This window comes from Bactrocera oleae, chromosome 4 (assembly GCF_042242935.1).
Source record: "Bactrocera oleae isolate idBacOlea1 chromosome 4, idBacOlea1, whole genome shotgun sequence".
In the NCBI taxonomy this organism is placed as follows: Eukaryota; Metazoa; Arthropoda; class Insecta; order Diptera; family Tephritidae; genus Bactrocera; species Bactrocera oleae.
Genome location: NC_091538.1, coordinates 74,301,241 through 74,317,278, shown reverse-complemented (window position 1 = coordinate 74,317,278; position 16,038 = coordinate 74,301,241). Strand labels below are relative to the sequence as shown.

Sequence of the window (16,038 nt, the reverse complement as noted above, 5' to 3'; positions counted from 1 at the left end):
CGACTCTCAGGTTGACGTTTTCTTATATTCCATATATTTATTTTAGATCCTTTGGTTGGGTTTTTATAATATATGTACATATATCTCTTTTGAATTGAGTTATGTTGATTTTATTATAAATATCCTAAAGAAAATAGGTAATTTTAAATAGAAAAAGGAGTGTACTTTGGAACATTTCTAAAATTCACGTGAATGATGAATAAAGAGTACCCGTTATTTAGATATCCCAATATAACTAATCAGTTGATTAAAGTAGGCAAGGATGACATTCACAACATATAATTTACTCTACGACCGCAGAAACAAAATAATTTAGTGAGTTGACAACCCTATAATGTATAAGTTTATACAATGCTGCTTGTCAAAAGCATATGGGATGCAGTGAGGAACTAATAAAGAAATAAATATCATAATATCGAAACTTTGTAAATTGTTCAATAAAATTTTGATTAAATAGCGAATAAAAAAAAGAAAACGGTGAATTCTAGGTATTCAATTGAATGATTATGTCCCTTCAATTAGTAAGAAATTCTGGAACACGTTTGCTGCTTGGTAGAAAATCAATCACGAAATTTTGCTACGGAGTCTACTCGTACGCAAAATAAATATGTACATATATAAATTTTTGGGTGAAAATCAAGAATTATCATTCTGGGGAAAAACACGAATCCAGTGTGAATATCAGGATTGTAAAAATTAGTCGGAAGAGTGTGGTGTAGAATCCAATGATTAAAAGTCACACAAAAGGTGGAATTTCAGCAAAAGGCGCTCTAGCTTCAGCGACCTTCGATCAGGTAAGCCTTAACATATTAACTATATGATTATCAAAAGTATTAAAACGTCCAAATCAAATAACGGCAAAGCGGTTTCTAAAGCAGTCGCTTGTTGTTTATAACAACAGTAGTAATTTTGGTAGTAAAAATTATTCAATTCAAGAGATACAAATAAATTTGTTCTTAACTTATGGCGTCATATTGTATATTTAGTGATATATTCGAGTTCCAATTGTTGCATATATTGTCGACTTATATCCCCATATGTTATTAGAATTTTATATATTAATAAAATTTCTAATATTTCAGCGTGAACCACTAATTTTCATCATCATAATGCGTCTAAATTTAAAGAGTTTTCTTTTCGCACTCATTGCATTTGTAGTATTTACCGGCGTAGTGTTATATTATTTTTTTTCGGATTTCTTATTCCCTCATAATTTGGTACACAATTGGGATCACCGAATAAGTATTCACGATGGTTATGATTCAAACATAATTGGCAATGGGTTAAACTCCATTTCCGCACCTCTTAAGAATATTGAATGCTGGATTAATCAAGAGTATTCGATACCGTGCAAGCACAGCACAGAAAACCATGAAGTATACGTGCCATTTTCATTTTTGCGGAGTTATTTTGACATAAATGGTGCAATGGTATCAACCACAAGCAGTAGTCTTAATGATAATAGCAACAACAGAGGCGATAGTATGGTACCCCGATTTGCATGGTCGCATAGTAACGCAAAAGTAAATGTGCCCAAAGGGAAGTATAATACCCGTGGACGCTTCGCCTACTTTGAAAACTACAATGTGGAGGTAATTTTATCGATTAAATGTATTATTTTTAACTGTTCTGTATTTATTTACAATATATGCATACATTTATGTTTATAGGTGCGAGATCGTGTCAAATGCATAAGTGCAGCCGAAGGTGTTCCAATAAGTACACAGTGGGAGAAAAGTGGATACTTTTATCCCACTCAAATTGCACAGTTCGCTTTGGCCCATTATAGTAAACATTTAGCTGAACCACCACCAAAAATTAAGGTATTTTATCTGTTATATATATACAGTTGTCCACAAAAAAATTGGAGTGACACCATTAACAAAACGAATCTTTCCATTTTTAAATAAAAACATGTTTTAAATCTCAACATTTTTGCACAAGACATTCACTGATGATATATTAATATTTCCATAAACCATATGTTTCAATTGAACGTAAAGGAAATTTGATATCACAGTTTATGTTAAATAAACTAAAAAATAGTTCCACATAAAAATAGGAGTATTCTATGTAGTACGAAAAATTCTAAAAGTTTTAAATCAAAATGCTTTCAAACCTTTACTGAATATTCAAATAATTCAAATTTCTTTGAATAGCTTTGGTTTTTTATATAGCATCACACTTCCTGGAAATAGAGTGTATGAGATCCCGGCAATGTTGAAATGGTAATCTTTCCCAAATCTGTTTAACTAACTGCCAGAAATCACTCGAATGGGTTAGAGTTCAATAAGCATTTTTCTTGTCAGTTCTGAGGTTTTTATGGAATTGAATCATTTCTTTGCACACTTGTTGGTCTGTTTATGGTCAACAGGATAGGTAAACCCATATTAATGCTATATTCCATCAGGAATATGATAACATTGCCTCGTCTAATATTTTAACATATGCCAATTGATTCTTGAGGTCTTCGCTGAAGAGAATTATACCAACTCACTATGTGAAAAGCTACCCTCTACCATGATTTTAGCATCGCCATGTTTGACGGTTTTTGTTGTAAATCAGGGACTATTTTCCATGTTAAGGGAACGCCGGACAAAGTTTTTAGAACTTTTACTAGCAAATAATTTAACTATGGATTCATCTGACCACAATATATTTCGCCATTTAATCACGGGCCAGGAGACGTGCTGTTTTGCAAATTTTATACGGGTTTCTAAGTGTTTCTTTTTTAGTTGCGGTACTTTCCGTGGACTTTTTGTTCTGTGAGTTTCAGTATTGACTTTAATTTTGCAATAGTGTTGTATATTGGAATCGTAAACAATGGATGTTTGGTGCTTTCGCCTATCTGTTTTATTTGTATTCCTATAATTTAAGGCATTTGCTACCATTTCCATTGAAGAAAATCCAATGATTAAATTTACCATATCTGATACAAACTGCTGCAAGATTATGGAAATCTACTTACTTTTCTAATTTTGCGAATATTTTTCATATTATATCATTATAGTTAAATATTTTAAATTAAAATTATTTTAGTAAGAAAACACTCCTATTTTTTGTGGAAAGAAATTTCAAGGGTCTCCGTAAACTGACAAAACTGAACTAGAATAACAATCATCTCATTGAAATTTTGTTTTGTTTTAATGTGAATATCCCGTAATGTATACTGCTATTGTACGTCGTCATTTACATGTGATCCAGAAACGGTTTGTACGCAAATATATTATTCATTTTGAAACTCTTATTATTTTGTGAACAACTGTGTATACATATACATAAATATATATACCTATATATATATATACTATGAATATTGCTATTACATATCCTTAGGTGCTTGAAGATGCCGATACTTATAAAGCAGTTTGGTATACACCAAAATCCAGCAATATTTCACGCATTTGGCATCTAAAATTTAACACATCTGTAATTCAATACGAAACAGCAATTGGCTATGACAGCGCTGTGAACATGAATGTTAATGAAACATTTGAACTAGTACTAAGCGTTGATCTGCTATTGGTCACTAATAGTAGTAGTCTTATGGTTACGTTGCAATCTCGTGAAACTAAACAAAATTACACATTGCACTATATACCCGCCGATTTGCGACTAAGTACTCAGGAGCATAACATATACTATGGCATGGGTTCTAGTGCCGTAAACAGATGGCGCCATATAACGCGAGACCTCTTAATTGACGTACAAAAAGGTTTAATAAACGGCATTGAAAAGAAACTACAATCTAAGATACGCCGCAATGAATTGCGGGTAATGTCGCTTGCGTTTCTAGGTGTTGGTTTTTTCGACAATATTACGCTTTCAACATACGATCATATGGCGCATTTTTACGATGCTGCAGAATGGTTTATACATAATCAGGATTTAAAAAGTGGTGGTTGGCCAAATCCGGTAAAACGTAGTTTAAACGGTTTCACCGAACTTCGAGCTGGCTGGCTTTCAGCTATGGGTCAAGGACATGCTATTTCTGTGTTAGCCAGAGCGTACTATCATTCCGGTGGCGATAAGCGGTATCTGAAATCAGCGGCACTAGGACTTAAACCTTTCAGAGTTTACTCAAATGATGGCGGAGTACTAGCGCAGTTTATGGACAAGTATTATTGGCAAGTAAAAAGAAAATATTAATGATGCGGATTGCGAAATGTTAATTTTGTGATAGCAAAATTTTGTCCGTAAATATGAAATATTTATGTATATTATTATATTAAACAGGTACGAGGAATATCCAACAACCCCTCCTTCGTTTGTTCTAAATGGTTTCATTTATTCCCTATTGGGATTATATGATCTAAATTCGACTGCACCTTCAAACATTGGACGAGAAGCTGGTCAGCTTTTCAATCAAGGAATGTTGTCATTGAAGAAAATGTTATTGCTTTACGACACGGGCTCTGGCACCAGTTATGATTTGCGGCATTTAAGTTTAGGTAGTTTCCCAATATTCAAAAATTAAAAAATCTTCCGCTGAAGTCATTGGTGATTTACTTAAAATTTTAATAGGAACTGCACCAAATTTGGCCCGAGACGATTACCATGCAACGCATGTAAGTCAATTACTGTTATTGTCTACAATCGACAGTGATCCCATTTTAATGGAAACGGCAGAGCGATGGAAGGGTTATATGTTTGGCAAACGCGCCAAACACAACTGATGGCGAAACAGGCGTATGCGGCACAAAAAAATCGTTTAATCCAGTGGGAAACTGAAACTCCGAGTGATATTATATTTAATCGAAAATAAGTTTTATATTCTTTACTTAATTTTATTAACATACTATGCATAATATTTTCTTTTATTATTTGTAATTGTTTAATAGCATATATATATATATATATATATCCTATATAACCATAAATTATAATAATTTTAGTTGCAAATATAAATATTTAAAATATTTCATACGAATTATAGTATTTATATATAGCATAAAATTTAACTTGACTTTTTTTTATATTATACTTGCCAAATTATACAATATGAAATCACTTTTGGTATACTTTACAAAGTTTACGCTTTACAACTCCATCTGTTTTTTTTCCATATACCCATATTTTTTATAAAAAATATATAAATATATACATATATATATATACATATTTATTTACATTTATTACATAGTTTGTCTTATTTTGCTGTCAATTATAATTATCATACAAATGTCTACATTTAGTTAACATCATTAATTCGTAAAAACTGAATACTTAGGGAAGTATTTTTTTACTTTTGTAATTATTTGTAGAATAGTCAGACGAATAGGATTATATGGTTGTAACATTCTTAAAGTAAATAAATACGCATTGTTATACTGTTAAATATCATTGACTTAGTAATGGGAATGTTAGACCGTGTTTATTGAGCAGCGTCGATATTACTACACAAACATATATACTACGTATTTACATTAATATCATACCAATTAAATTGATATGAGGAAATGCAGTTATGGAATATCGGAAACTAGTTGCTAATATTTTAATCAGGTGCGGCAATTTTAATGCGCCGCCGCATTTTTGTTTGCGCCTGCGTGAAGTTGTTCGTTAATATCTAGTTCCACAATCGATGCTGCTGATAAAACGATTTACATTTCTAATGAGTAGTACTGTTGAACTTACGCCTTGCCATTTACACCTTTCTAGACCGATAGTAAATATTTTTTTTTACATACATATGTAAAAATATACAGACAATGTACATGTCGATTCTGTTCATTGTATTATTTAATATGTAACTGATTGAACAATGCAATAATATGAATAAAATTAAATACTGTTATTATAAAATTAGTTTGAAGCCATAACTGCCGAACTGATTCGAATCAAGAAATATTGCACTGTAAAATTAACTACATAGGCTAAAAACAGATTAATAGTATTTTCTGAAGTCATTTTCGTGAAATATACTTAAGTATATGTTAAAGTAAAATTAAAAAAAAAAATTGAAATTTAAGAGGGCATAGATTTATATGAAACATTTTTCTACTAATTTAAATATTACACCGTTTCTGCATTAATATTTTAAAAACCATGACATAGCCATTATATAATTTTTCTTGAATTTATATTTGTTTCACAATACTTTTGTATATTTACAGTAGGCTTAAAAGTTTTAAAACAAAAATTTAATAAAAAAGAAAATATGTATGAGAGATAGTTCGTGCATTATCTATCAAAACTCTTAGATGCTTATGATTACAATCGTACACTATTTGCAAATGTATATAATGCTTCCATGAATCTTTTAACAAATTAAGGCAATAATAGCATAAAAGCTCTTTAATAAAGTTAAGCTTATATTTATTTTGTTTTACTTCGCATTTGTCAGGATCTGCGCCATGATAAAATATGCGATTTAATCGAAGGTGGTCCATATCTCCTTTCAGCTTCCGCGACAAAAGCATGCTCCATTTGATCACAAATTAAATCGAAAAATATATTCGCAATATTGCTGTGAATCAGGGATTTGAATTCAAAAGTTACTTTAAAATCGACAACACATGATTGAGGAATATCCTTAAGGCCGGGACTAAATCGCCAATCGTTTAATAAAAAGTTGAATAATCTGCCATCATTACATACTGATTTAACCAGATTAGGAGCATTAAGCGAAACATTCGAGGTATACCGCTCGTTAAGAGGTGGAAAACCGACGATAAGATCAGCTTTGAAACCGCTATCTCGTTGACTATGTACAAGTGATTTTTTGACGTATGGCACAAATTTATAGTAATTGGAAACGTCGGCAACAACAGCGTACATTTCTTGCATTGAATAGCTGCAAATGGGCGAGATATCAACTTAAGTAAGTAAGATGGGCATTTTTGCCTACCCTATTAATTCCTTTTTAACATATTCCCGATTTTTATTCGTCAGATCACTGAAAGTAAAAAAGGCTCTTTGTGCATAATTTGAGATACCCCCAGCAGCCGTGCTACTGTAAGAGAAATAAATTATAGTTTTTTTTACTTCTTAAGTTAACTTTTCATATTGGAATCGCAATTGCATGCAATGTTATATAATGTGCAATACAATTTCGATTTCTGTATGTATCAATTACATATTTGTACTTACAATTTTTTACAGGAGCAACACACACGCTTTGTATTTGACAGTAAAATTTGTGCATTTTTTAGCATTATAACTTTATAACGCAACCTGTAGGTGATCTGCTACCGAAAAAACAATTTTAAACCCATAATAAAGCAAATGTCACAGTGCTTCTTCATTTTTGCGCTGCTGTCCAAAAATACAGCCATTCTCATTAATAGTGCGGTAATATAAGAAAAGGCGAGTAATGTATCGATAACAGATGAAGGGTGTTTGATTTTTTTTCAATTATATGATTCACTTAAACAAAGAAAACAAATTATTTTGTATCAAATATCCTGAATGTTATTCAATATATTAATTTTTCTCGCTTGGTATTTCGTTCTACTGTGTTTATTTATTGTAGTTCCAATATCTGGAAAAAGAAGAAGACAATTTAATTATAAAACAGCTGATTTTATTTTTCTTTTAACATCTTCAACCTGTTCATCTGCTGTTCATTAATAAATTATTTTTTAAATATCATTAAAAATATGTCGAAAGGCGCTGACGGTCCACCACAAAATACTACTGAAGCCGCTGATTCCATTCTGAAAGACTCTTGGTCTGTAAGTATAACTTTTGTTACTTTAGTAAAATTTCAAAATTAAGCTTCAATTTAGATTCGACCATGTTCTGCGTATAAAGACGAATACGATGACTGCACAAGTATAAAGGCACGTTTTCATCAGTATTTTATTTATGGTGAAAGTGTTGATTGTTCCCAGTGGAAGAAAGATTACGATAATTGTGAGCGTTACGTAAATTCCAATGGAAACGATGTATCAGCCGGAGAATCAGTAGTTCGTAGTGAAGCGCAGCGTCGACAAAAACGCATGGAGGCATATTACGGTAATAATACATGGAAAAAACGAGTTCATCCTCCGGAAGACTGGTCAAAACCTTTACCAGACTGGCTGGCTAAGAAAAACGAGAATACGTTTTTGGAGTTGAAACAAATGGAATCAGATGGGCGCAAACCAGTTGAAGAGATAGAGAAATCCTATTGTACTATAATGTAAAAATAATAATTGGGCGCTTATCAACGCATTGAATTGATACGCGGGGCTTTTGTAGAGCTAGGATCACAACGAAAGTTCTGTCATAATGTAGATAGCCAGCGAAACTCAAATGTTAACAGATTTTATTTGAAAATATATATACATACATAACATTTAGCTGTGTAAAGCTTATTGAAAGGTCATAACATAGTTTAAGTTTAATTGTTACTTATTATTTAACATTTTGTAACTTCTAAATAAGCATCAAATAACAAAACACGGATACGTTTGTATATACATCTCCATCAGTACTTATAGAGCATATAGCCGTGATTTGTGTTACACGTATATTTCTCAAGTTATTTGCACATAAAAAAGTGTTACGTTTTAAAAAATGTTCATGAAATATTATGTTTTTTTATATCATCTAGTAGCGTCCGCGCGGACCTGGGTGCTCGATTAAGTTTATACAAAACATTTATGTACAAATCGTAGCAAGATATCCGAAATGACAAGCCCCTAAAAATATATTTCAATTATGGAATGTTTTAAAATAAAAAATAGCGATTGCTACTAGTACCACAAATTATATTCGAAAATTAAACGTCTGTAAAACCAGTATATATAGCTTCGAATTGAACTGTATTTGACGTAAATGCAATGTTGTGCATACCGTGCCATCGTACGTGGTCTATCCACTACATCACCGTGCTGTCGACTAATGGCCCGTATGGTATTTAAATTTCTTTTAGAAGTAAAATAATTCGTATAGTATATACATGAAATGATAAGTGCTATAGAAATATTTGTTTCGAGTTTATTTACCGTACTACAAAAAGCATATTGCGCGGCATTTCTTTTAGTGTGCTCATGATTAGCTCAAAATTTTTTTTAGCAACCTGTTGAATATACTCGATGTCACTTTCGCTCAATTTCGTCTTAATACGTCCACCGTGTATACGAATGGGTTGCTGAAAAAGCACTTCCGCAAATTTCATATGATCCTTTATGCCTATTTGTTCCGCGGCTAATTTCATTTTTAGTTCATCTCTCAATACCGTTGCCTCCCAAAATTCACAAAGAGGCTTGCGTACCGACTCGGGTAAGTATTCGTATAACCCATGATCTAGAAGAACTAAATCGGCTTTTCCTGTTTTCGCATTTTTTCGAACATATACTATAATAAAATAGGAAACATATCTTTTAAACACATTGAAAGCAAAACAATATAATAAATATTAAACAGTTTTAATATATTTTACATTGAGAAAAATTCGATCAATACAGTAATTACCGTTTCCCGGATGTGGGTCGGCATGTACAAAACCTGTGTGAAATATTTGCTCCGCAAACATGTTGAAAAGTTTTAAGTCTACATCTTTAAGATCAAGATTTTCGCATTGTATGCGTTGAACATCGTTCACTTTGAATCCATTAACCCATTCCATCGTAAGGACACGCTATATGAAATTAATATTAATTAATGAAATTTATTTACCGATTACTGTTATTGTATTGGGATAAACTACTAGCAAATATTTTTACCGAAACAGCATTGTTCGACCGCCAAGAAAACTAATTTATTGATAATTACCGGTTTTGTGTACGACCAGTAAATATGTGGCACATGCACATATTCAAATTTCTTCAAATCTTTAGCGCAACGTTCAGCGTTTTGTCCTTCATTCTCAAAATTAAGTTCTAGTGTTAAGTTCTTTTTTAAGTCGCGTAATATCCAACCGAAATTGTAATTTTTAAAGAATATTTCAATGACATCCTGCAGGAACATAATTGTTCCCAAGTCACTGGTAAAACGTTTCTGCAAATCACCATATTGCACCTAGGTCGATAAGCAGATATTTTGTATTACTAAATCAGCTAAAATTCAAAAAGCAAACCTTTACTGCGACATCTTCTCCAGTTTTTAGTTTTGCTTTGAACACTTGTGCCAGACTCGCCGCAGCAATTGGAGTATAATCAAAATCACAGTAAATGTCTTCAGGCGTCGAACCAAAGTCTTCATAAAAAACACGTTGTATATCCGCTTTTGTTGTAGGTAAACATTTGTCTTGTAATTTCTCCAATGTACTCGTATACTCTTTTGGTAAAATATGATTAATAGCAGCAACCCCTTGGCCCATTTTAATGTACAGACCTCCATTTAATAAGCACGTCTCAAGCAAACGTTTAGCGCTTTTTAAATGCACTTGTTTAAGAAGGATATCATAGTCAGAACAATTTTCATATTTTTGAAGCATATAATAATCCATTGCAAGTAAAGAAGCAGTCTTAAGAGAGCGTAGGAAGCGTATTGTAGCTCCACAATAAATGAATTCATTAACAATTCCATCATAGGTAATAAAACCAGTTATAACTCCTAAAAAACTAATACCCAAGTAATGTTGCCTATGAAGAGGTTTCGCTGATATCTTAGAAAAACTACGATGGCCAGAGGAATGACTCAAACTTGTAAACTGTATATATTTTTTAGCTTGAGTTTTTCCTTTCCAGGTAGTCCACTATCAATTAATGAATCAGCGATTATTTTCTTTCTTTTACTAAGTAAATATTAATTCAACTTACGAAAATTTTACTCATTTTCCTTAATCAAATGAGTTGGCGGCGACTTGTGCTTACTTATTTATTTTTGTTTTCTTTTCTTACTAAACTTCTGTTAACAGTTGATTGTTATAATCAAAACAAAAATCAAATGTGGTTGGTGCATCCTTTCTTTCTTCAGTGATGCAAAATTTTGCATTTGTACCGTATAGTATAATGGTGTATTTCTTTATCAAATTTCGTGTCGATTCTTAATCAAATTTTTATTTTATTGGTGAGTTATTATTAAATTTTTCAATATTTTGCTATAATATAATTAATGGAATATATAAGATTATATGGGTCTTTCAGGTCTGATATTATTTAAATTTATACAGGGGATTAAAAATATTTAAAAATAAATGCGAAATGCTTTTCCTAATTTTATGCAACACTGTTTATTGACTCCACACAGCTCCAACTACCCCAAAAATCGATAAGGCACTGCATAAGGGGAAAGGGATAGGAAAAATGTTTGATACATAGTGGTGAAAGTTTATAAATATCTGCTGTTAAACATTTTAGAATAATGTATGGTTCTGTCTACCCTAATATACTATATATTTTACTACTTATTTGTTTCGTAGTAAATTGTTATGCGTCTATTGGAGATCGCACACAATTCTTCCATAATTGTCGACAAAACTGTGAGCGACAAAATTGTAGTGCTGGTAAGCTAATATTATGATATGCACCAAGCATTAAGAAAACCACAGCAATAGACTGCCTCAGTCCAGTGTAAAAATTCAAAAGAAATATATACTATTCTATATTTTATATATGTAGATGGGATCGAAATTCAGGAGCAGGCCATAAAATACTATCAACAGTCTGTATTTGATAAGACATTTGCTTGGAATTGTGCAGATGAATGTCAGTATGGTTGTATGTGGCGCACAGTAGACGCCTTTGCAGAACGTGGTTGGGATGTTCCACAGTTCTATGGAAAGGTAATAATTTATTAAATTCTTCCTTTAATTGAAATAACTTCATAATGAAATTATAAAATTTTTAAAATAATTAGTGGCCATTTGTTCGTTTTCTCGGCATGCAAGAGCCTGCTTCAGTGTTGTTCTCCATATGCAATTTAATTGCACATATTCGCGCGCTACGTCGTTTTCGAACTGAAGTTCATCCGGATAGTCCGTGTTATAAGCTGTGGCACATTTTTTCATTTGTAAGCGATAATTTAAATAGTAAAAACCAAAAAAAAAAATAAGAAAAATTTGGCTAAAACTTGGAAACCTTTAGGTTTGTATTAACGGTTGGATATGGTCGTCCGTGTTTCACACAAGGGACTTTCCTGTGACAGAGTTAATGGATTATGCGTTTGCGTACAGTATTGTACTTGTATCATTTTATTGTATGGTTATGAGGTAGGTAAAACTAGTGGAAGTAATGTTCTTTAAACATATTTTCACATACACATCTTTATGAACAATTTTCAGAATGTTATATCGTCATTCATTGATTCTTCGAGGACTGATTTCATTAATGTTCCTGTCATTCTTCGTCAACTACTTTGCGTACCTGAGCTTAGGAAAATTTAGTTACTCACTTAATATGACAACGAATGTAGCTACTGGTAACATGAATTGCACGAAGATTACAAATATCTATCAGTTTGACTTAAAAATAATATTTTCTAATGCGGTATTTCTTATCATTAGGCACTTTATCTGCACTTGGCTGGTTTATTTGGTGTTATTTTGAACGTCATCGAAGACCGAATTATCGAAAAATTATCCGCTTCTATATTTTATTTGGTATGTCAATGAGCCTGGAACTATTGGATTTTCCCCCAATTTTTTGGATAATTGATGCACATGCTTTGTGGCATTTAGCCACAGTTGCAATAATTTCGGTGTTTTACGAGTATGTAAATTAAATTATTTTCTTTTTTTTAATTCACATCCTTTTTATGTTTAGTTTCATCATTGATGATTGCCGTTCGTTACGAAAGGAAATGCAATTTGAGTTCGAAAAGCTAGGAAAGCAGAACTAAGGCTTCCAGTATTTTTGTGATTATGAGGCACTTAAAATTAACTAGCAAATTTTGTTTTACTAATATAAGAAACAAAGATGTATAAATTTATTATAATTATGATGTATACATAATTTAATAATAAGAAAGGTACACATTTTACATTTGTCCGCATTGTGATATTGTAACTGGTAGTTTAGGTTTATTGTTTGGGCCCGTAGGGACATTTTCAATTTTTCGCATTATCAGCAGTCCGTCTAGCACACGTCCAAAAACAACATGCTTTCCATCAAGGAAGTTGCATTTGGCACAAGTAATAAAAAATTGGCAACCATTTGTATCTTTACCACTGTTAGCCATAGAAAGAAGACCTGGCGAATCATGTTTTAGCGTGAAATTCTCATCGGCGAATGTGCCACCATATATGCTCATTACACCAGTACCATCTCCCTAAATATTAAGCTTTATAAGAAATTACAAATCTTTTAACTCTTCACACTACTTACATGGACAAAGTCACCTCCTTGAATCATAAAATCTTTAATAACCCGATGGAAACTAGCACCTTTGTATCCCATTGGTACATCGTCCGGCCGGTATTCACCCGTGCAAAGTTGACGGAAATTTTCTGCCGTTTTCGGTACTGTATCCGCAAACAATTCAAAAATCATACGACCAATTTCCTAAACAATAGTTTTTATGTTTAATGTTGACGGAAAGCGAGATGTGCTTATAACTTACCGTTGTACCAACAGATATATCAAAAAAAACCACAGGATTGCTGGGGTTGCGTAGTTGTGATAGAATTTGATTCCATGTAGGCATTTTACTTTATATTTGCAACTTAATTTAGAATAATTGTTCGCGTACTATAAAGTTAAAAATTGTTAAATACCGGTTAAGTATATGGGGACGAATGTGTGCATGTATGCATGTAGCATGCATCGTAGCCTTGTATGACAGCTGCCAGTGACAGTCTGTCACTCCTTAAATCAGCTGTTTATTTCTGTAAATAGTTTACAAATTCTGTTTATAATTCTACGCGCAATAAATATTGTAATTTAAAGTGTGTTAGAATTAATTAACTATTCTTCCGATAATTTGTAAGTACGAATTCTTACGCCAATTTCAAATACTATAGTTTTAATAATTGAATTTAAGTGGTACTCAAAACCCTGTTACATGTGTCACAGGAGAGAAATGAAAAGATATTTGGTGGTATAAAGCTTATGAATTAAAATAAATGTTCAGGCATACATATACATATATTACAATGTATACGAGTAGCCCGTTGCCATTCTAACTCCAATCACAATCCTTGAATCTGTTAGGGTGCTGAAGAGGGCAGGGCATACTATACGACAACTTATTATAGTAGAGTTTAGACGACAGGTTTCAGGTATGTAGTCAGCCATCAGTATTTGTTAATGAAATTATTAATTGAGTTCAAAGGGACATAAATATCAAAAGCGTGTGGAATATAAATCAATTCGAGAAACTTTCTTTTTAATTCGATTTATTAATGAAAAAGTTATTGAATAATAAATTTGTTATGTCAGTATTGGATGAAAGCGTTTCAGCCAATTGATACGACTAGAACCGTTAACCTAGAACTTACCGATCCAAACAGGGTTAGATCGCCGAAATTCATCTAATACCCTTTTCCCTATGTCCGACCCCGTCGAAACAGCTCGTTTCCTGGGCCTCCCGTTAGATGACCTCGACGACAACCAATCTGGAATTTATCACCCAAACGGGGATTAGGTAACCGTTACAACAACAACGACAACTAGAACCGTTAAACGCAACATTTATAATTTCCCATTATTAATTAAACTCATCGCATTTAATTTTCTCTTAGATATGTTAATAGAAAAAAAAACCAAATGTCACTAGCTTTTTAAGTTCAATTAAGAAGCAAAGATACACTCGGCGAAAAAAAAACCTCGCACTTTACAGAGTGGCTATATAAAACTTAGGTTCATGTTATCTTAAGTTTGACAGTCTAGTCCCAGTTTTTGAGAGTCAACCCTTTTTATTCACTTCATGTTTAAAACATTTTTATATAATAAATTTATAGTTTAACACTTGTTTTAGTGAAAAATTTAAGCACACACACATAACAAACAACAGTACTATAATTTTTTATAAACAATAATACAATTTTTAAACAAGTTATTTACATATTTTACATTATACATATATGTTTTGTATTTAAAAATAGAATACATAAAAAAGCAAAATAAAAATATTTCTTTCAAAAAAATTCTTAGTATTTTGTAGAACGCCCTCTCCTAATAACCTCGGCTATTCGATTAGGCATGAACAAGCGTTGAAGAAAATTTTTATTAATTTCGTCATTTCACACAGCTTCAACATTTTTTCCATTTCTTTTATTTTTTCTATCATCCATTTGCCCATATAATGCCAGCAGTTCTCAATTGGATTGAGATCTGAACTGTTTCCTGGTCACGTGAGAGACTCAATTCCATAAAAGCCGGTTTGGTTTGTAACTTGTAAGTGCTTGTAATGAATTATTAAAATATTTATTTCTATATTTTAATGCTTTAGTTACAGTTTTGGCTCTATGGCGAGGTTGTTGGCGAAACGCCTTCTTTAAAAATTTCAATGTATTTTTCAGCATTCAACAATCCTTTAAGAAAAATAAGCTGCCCAACACCAAACTTGGTTATGGCTCCCGATACCATTAAATAGGGCGAATGCTTTACGGTGGGTAAAACACAGCTTTCCAAAAAACCCTCTCCTTACCTACGACGCACTGTGGCATTTCGGTGGGGTTGAAACAAATTAAATTTGGATTCGTCGGAAAAAATAACATTTTCCCAGTCTAATGCAGTCCAAGTTTTGTGTGAATTTGCCGACTCTAATCGCTGTTGCTTCATTGGGGTAATGAGAAGTGGCTTTTTCGGCTAGACGCCGCACTCGTAATCCAATATTATTCAAGACATTTTGTATAGAACGTGTAGTTATTTTTACCCCAGTAGTTTCGTAAAATATTGAATTTATTGTTCCAGCATGTTGAAAGCGATCAGTAATGCACATCCGTTTAATTTCTCGTTCATTACGAAGTTTTACTTTTTTCGGACACCCACTGCCCTTTTTCGATTTAAAGAATTCATCCAATCACTTATTTCATTTCACGAGCTATTTGAAGTTTGGATAATTTATTTTTATATAAGGCTATGATTTCTGCTTTCTTCTCTATTGATAACACCATGTTCAACTTTGCTTATTTTTACAACTGACTCAAAAGAAAATACCGCAAGTACTGAAATAACGTGCAGAAACTAACGGTTTCAGACATAACGATAAACTAATGTAGTCAGA

The 16,038-nt window shown here is 32.3% G+C and overlaps 7 protein-coding genes across 13 annotated transcripts in view; 4 read left to right on the top strand and 3 right to left on the bottom strand.

Moving 5' to 3' along the window:
• The first annotated feature begins 160 nt into the window (after nucleotides 1-160).
• Nucleotides 161-6,317, top strand: Hsepi (D-glucuronyl C5-epimerase). The gene is made up of 6 exons (XM_014246527.3): nucleotides 161-794; nucleotides 1,083-1,592; nucleotides 1,671-1,823; nucleotides 3,337-4,127; nucleotides 4,237-4,451; nucleotides 4,525-6,317. The coding sequence occupies exons 1-6, from the start codon at nucleotides 726-728 to the stop codon at nucleotides 4,674-4,676; spliced, it is 1,890 nt and encodes a 629-aa protein (XP_014102002.2). The 5' UTR covers nucleotides 161-725; the 3' UTR covers nucleotides 4,677-6,317.
• On the bottom strand, nucleotides 6,061-7,390 carry LOC106623579 (coenzyme Q-binding protein COQ10, mitochondrial). Of its 2 annotated transcripts, none has more exons than XM_036367916.2 (3): nucleotides 7,093-7,390; nucleotides 6,851-6,952; nucleotides 6,061-6,796 (listed from the first exon to the last, which is right to left on the bottom strand). In XM_036367916.2, exons 1-3 carry the CDS (start codon nucleotides 7,155-7,157, stop codon nucleotides 6,343-6,345), a joined length of 621 nt encoding a protein of 206 aa, XP_036223809.1. In that variant the 5' UTR covers nucleotides 7,158-7,390; the 3' UTR covers nucleotides 6,061-6,342. The 2 variants fall into 2 exon arrangements, with proteins under 2 accessions (XP_036223809.1, XP_014098664.1); XM_014243189.3 differs by having other exon boundaries at nucleotides 6,851-6,955; nucleotides 7,093-7,371.
• An 89-nt stretch (nucleotides 7,391-7,479) lies between these two features.
• On the top strand, nucleotides 7,480-8,281 carry LOC106623407 (synaptic plasticity regulator PANTS). Its single transcript, XM_014242960.3, has 2 exons — nucleotides 7,480-7,676; nucleotides 7,731-8,281. Exons 1-2 carry the CDS (start codon nucleotides 7,602-7,604, stop codon nucleotides 8,127-8,129), a joined length of 474 nt encoding a protein of 157 aa, XP_014098435.1. The 5' UTR covers nucleotides 7,480-7,601; the 3' UTR covers nucleotides 8,130-8,281.
• Adck5 (aarF domain containing kinase 5) lies at nucleotides 8,235-10,849 on the bottom strand. 3 transcript variants are annotated; one of them, XM_036367746.2, is made up of 8 exons: nucleotides 10,692-10,849; nucleotides 10,264-10,627; nucleotides 10,007-10,206; nucleotides 9,703-9,948; nucleotides 9,403-9,568; nucleotides 8,934-9,285; nucleotides 8,689-8,853; nucleotides 8,235-8,627 (listed from the first exon to the last, which is right to left on the bottom strand). In XM_036367746.2, exons 1-8 carry the CDS (start codon nucleotides 10,704-10,706, stop codon nucleotides 8,507-8,509), a joined length of 1,629 nt encoding a protein of 542 aa, XP_036223639.1. In that variant the 5' UTR covers nucleotides 10,707-10,849; the 3' UTR covers nucleotides 8,235-8,506. The 3 variants fall into 3 exon arrangements, with proteins under 3 accessions (XP_036223639.1, XP_014097740.1, XP_014097662.1); XM_014242265.3 differs by having other exon boundaries at nucleotides 8,683-8,853; nucleotides 10,007-10,627; XM_014242187.3 differs by having other exon boundaries at nucleotides 10,007-10,627.
• A 301-nt stretch (nucleotides 10,850-11,150) lies between these two features.
• PGAP3 (Per1-like protein PGAP3) lies at nucleotides 11,151-12,852 on the top strand. 2 transcript variants are annotated; one of them, XM_036367882.2, is made up of 7 exons: nucleotides 11,151-11,377; nucleotides 11,493-11,656; nucleotides 11,731-11,883; nucleotides 11,958-12,082; nucleotides 12,155-12,291; nucleotides 12,377-12,581; nucleotides 12,670-12,852. In XM_036367882.2, the coding sequence occupies exons 1-7, from the start codon at nucleotides 11,236-11,238 to the stop codon at nucleotides 12,695-12,697; spliced, it is 954 nt and encodes a 317-aa protein (XP_036223775.1). In that variant the 5' UTR covers nucleotides 11,151-11,235; the 3' UTR covers nucleotides 12,698-12,852. The 2 variants fall into 2 exon arrangements, with proteins under 2 accessions (XP_036223775.1, XP_014097852.1); XM_014242377.3 differs by having other exon boundaries at nucleotides 11,154-11,377; nucleotides 12,636-12,852.
• LOC106623336 (peptidyl-prolyl cis-trans isomerase H) lies at nucleotides 12,761-13,573 on the bottom strand. Its single transcript, XM_014242845.3, has 3 exons — nucleotides 13,432-13,573; nucleotides 13,197-13,373; nucleotides 12,761-13,140 (listed from the first exon to the last, which is right to left on the bottom strand). Exons 1-3 carry the CDS (start codon nucleotides 13,513-13,515, stop codon nucleotides 12,850-12,852), a joined length of 552 nt encoding a protein of 183 aa, XP_014098320.1. The 5' UTR covers nucleotides 13,516-13,573; the 3' UTR covers nucleotides 12,761-12,849.
• Nucleotides 13,574-13,662: 89 nt separating this feature from the next.
• Nucleotides 13,663-16,038, top strand: part of Rpp25 (ribonuclease P protein subunit Rpp25) — a 36,229-nt gene continuing 33,853 nt past the window's right edge. The window contains exons 1-3 of one of the 3 annotated variants that reach the window (XM_014242496.3): nucleotides 13,664-13,793; nucleotides 15,125-15,206; nucleotides 15,262-15,420. In XM_014242496.3, coding sequence (XP_014097971.2) covers nucleotides 15,411-15,420 — 10 coding nt within the window. In that variant the 5' untranslated portion in view covers nucleotides 13,664-13,793; nucleotides 15,125-15,206; nucleotides 15,262-15,410. Of the gene's footprint in view, nucleotides 13,794-15,124; nucleotides 15,207-15,261; nucleotides 15,421-16,038 lie in introns of all 3 variants that reach the window. The other 2 variants (XM_014242653.3, XM_014242576.3) reach the window with 2 other exon arrangements.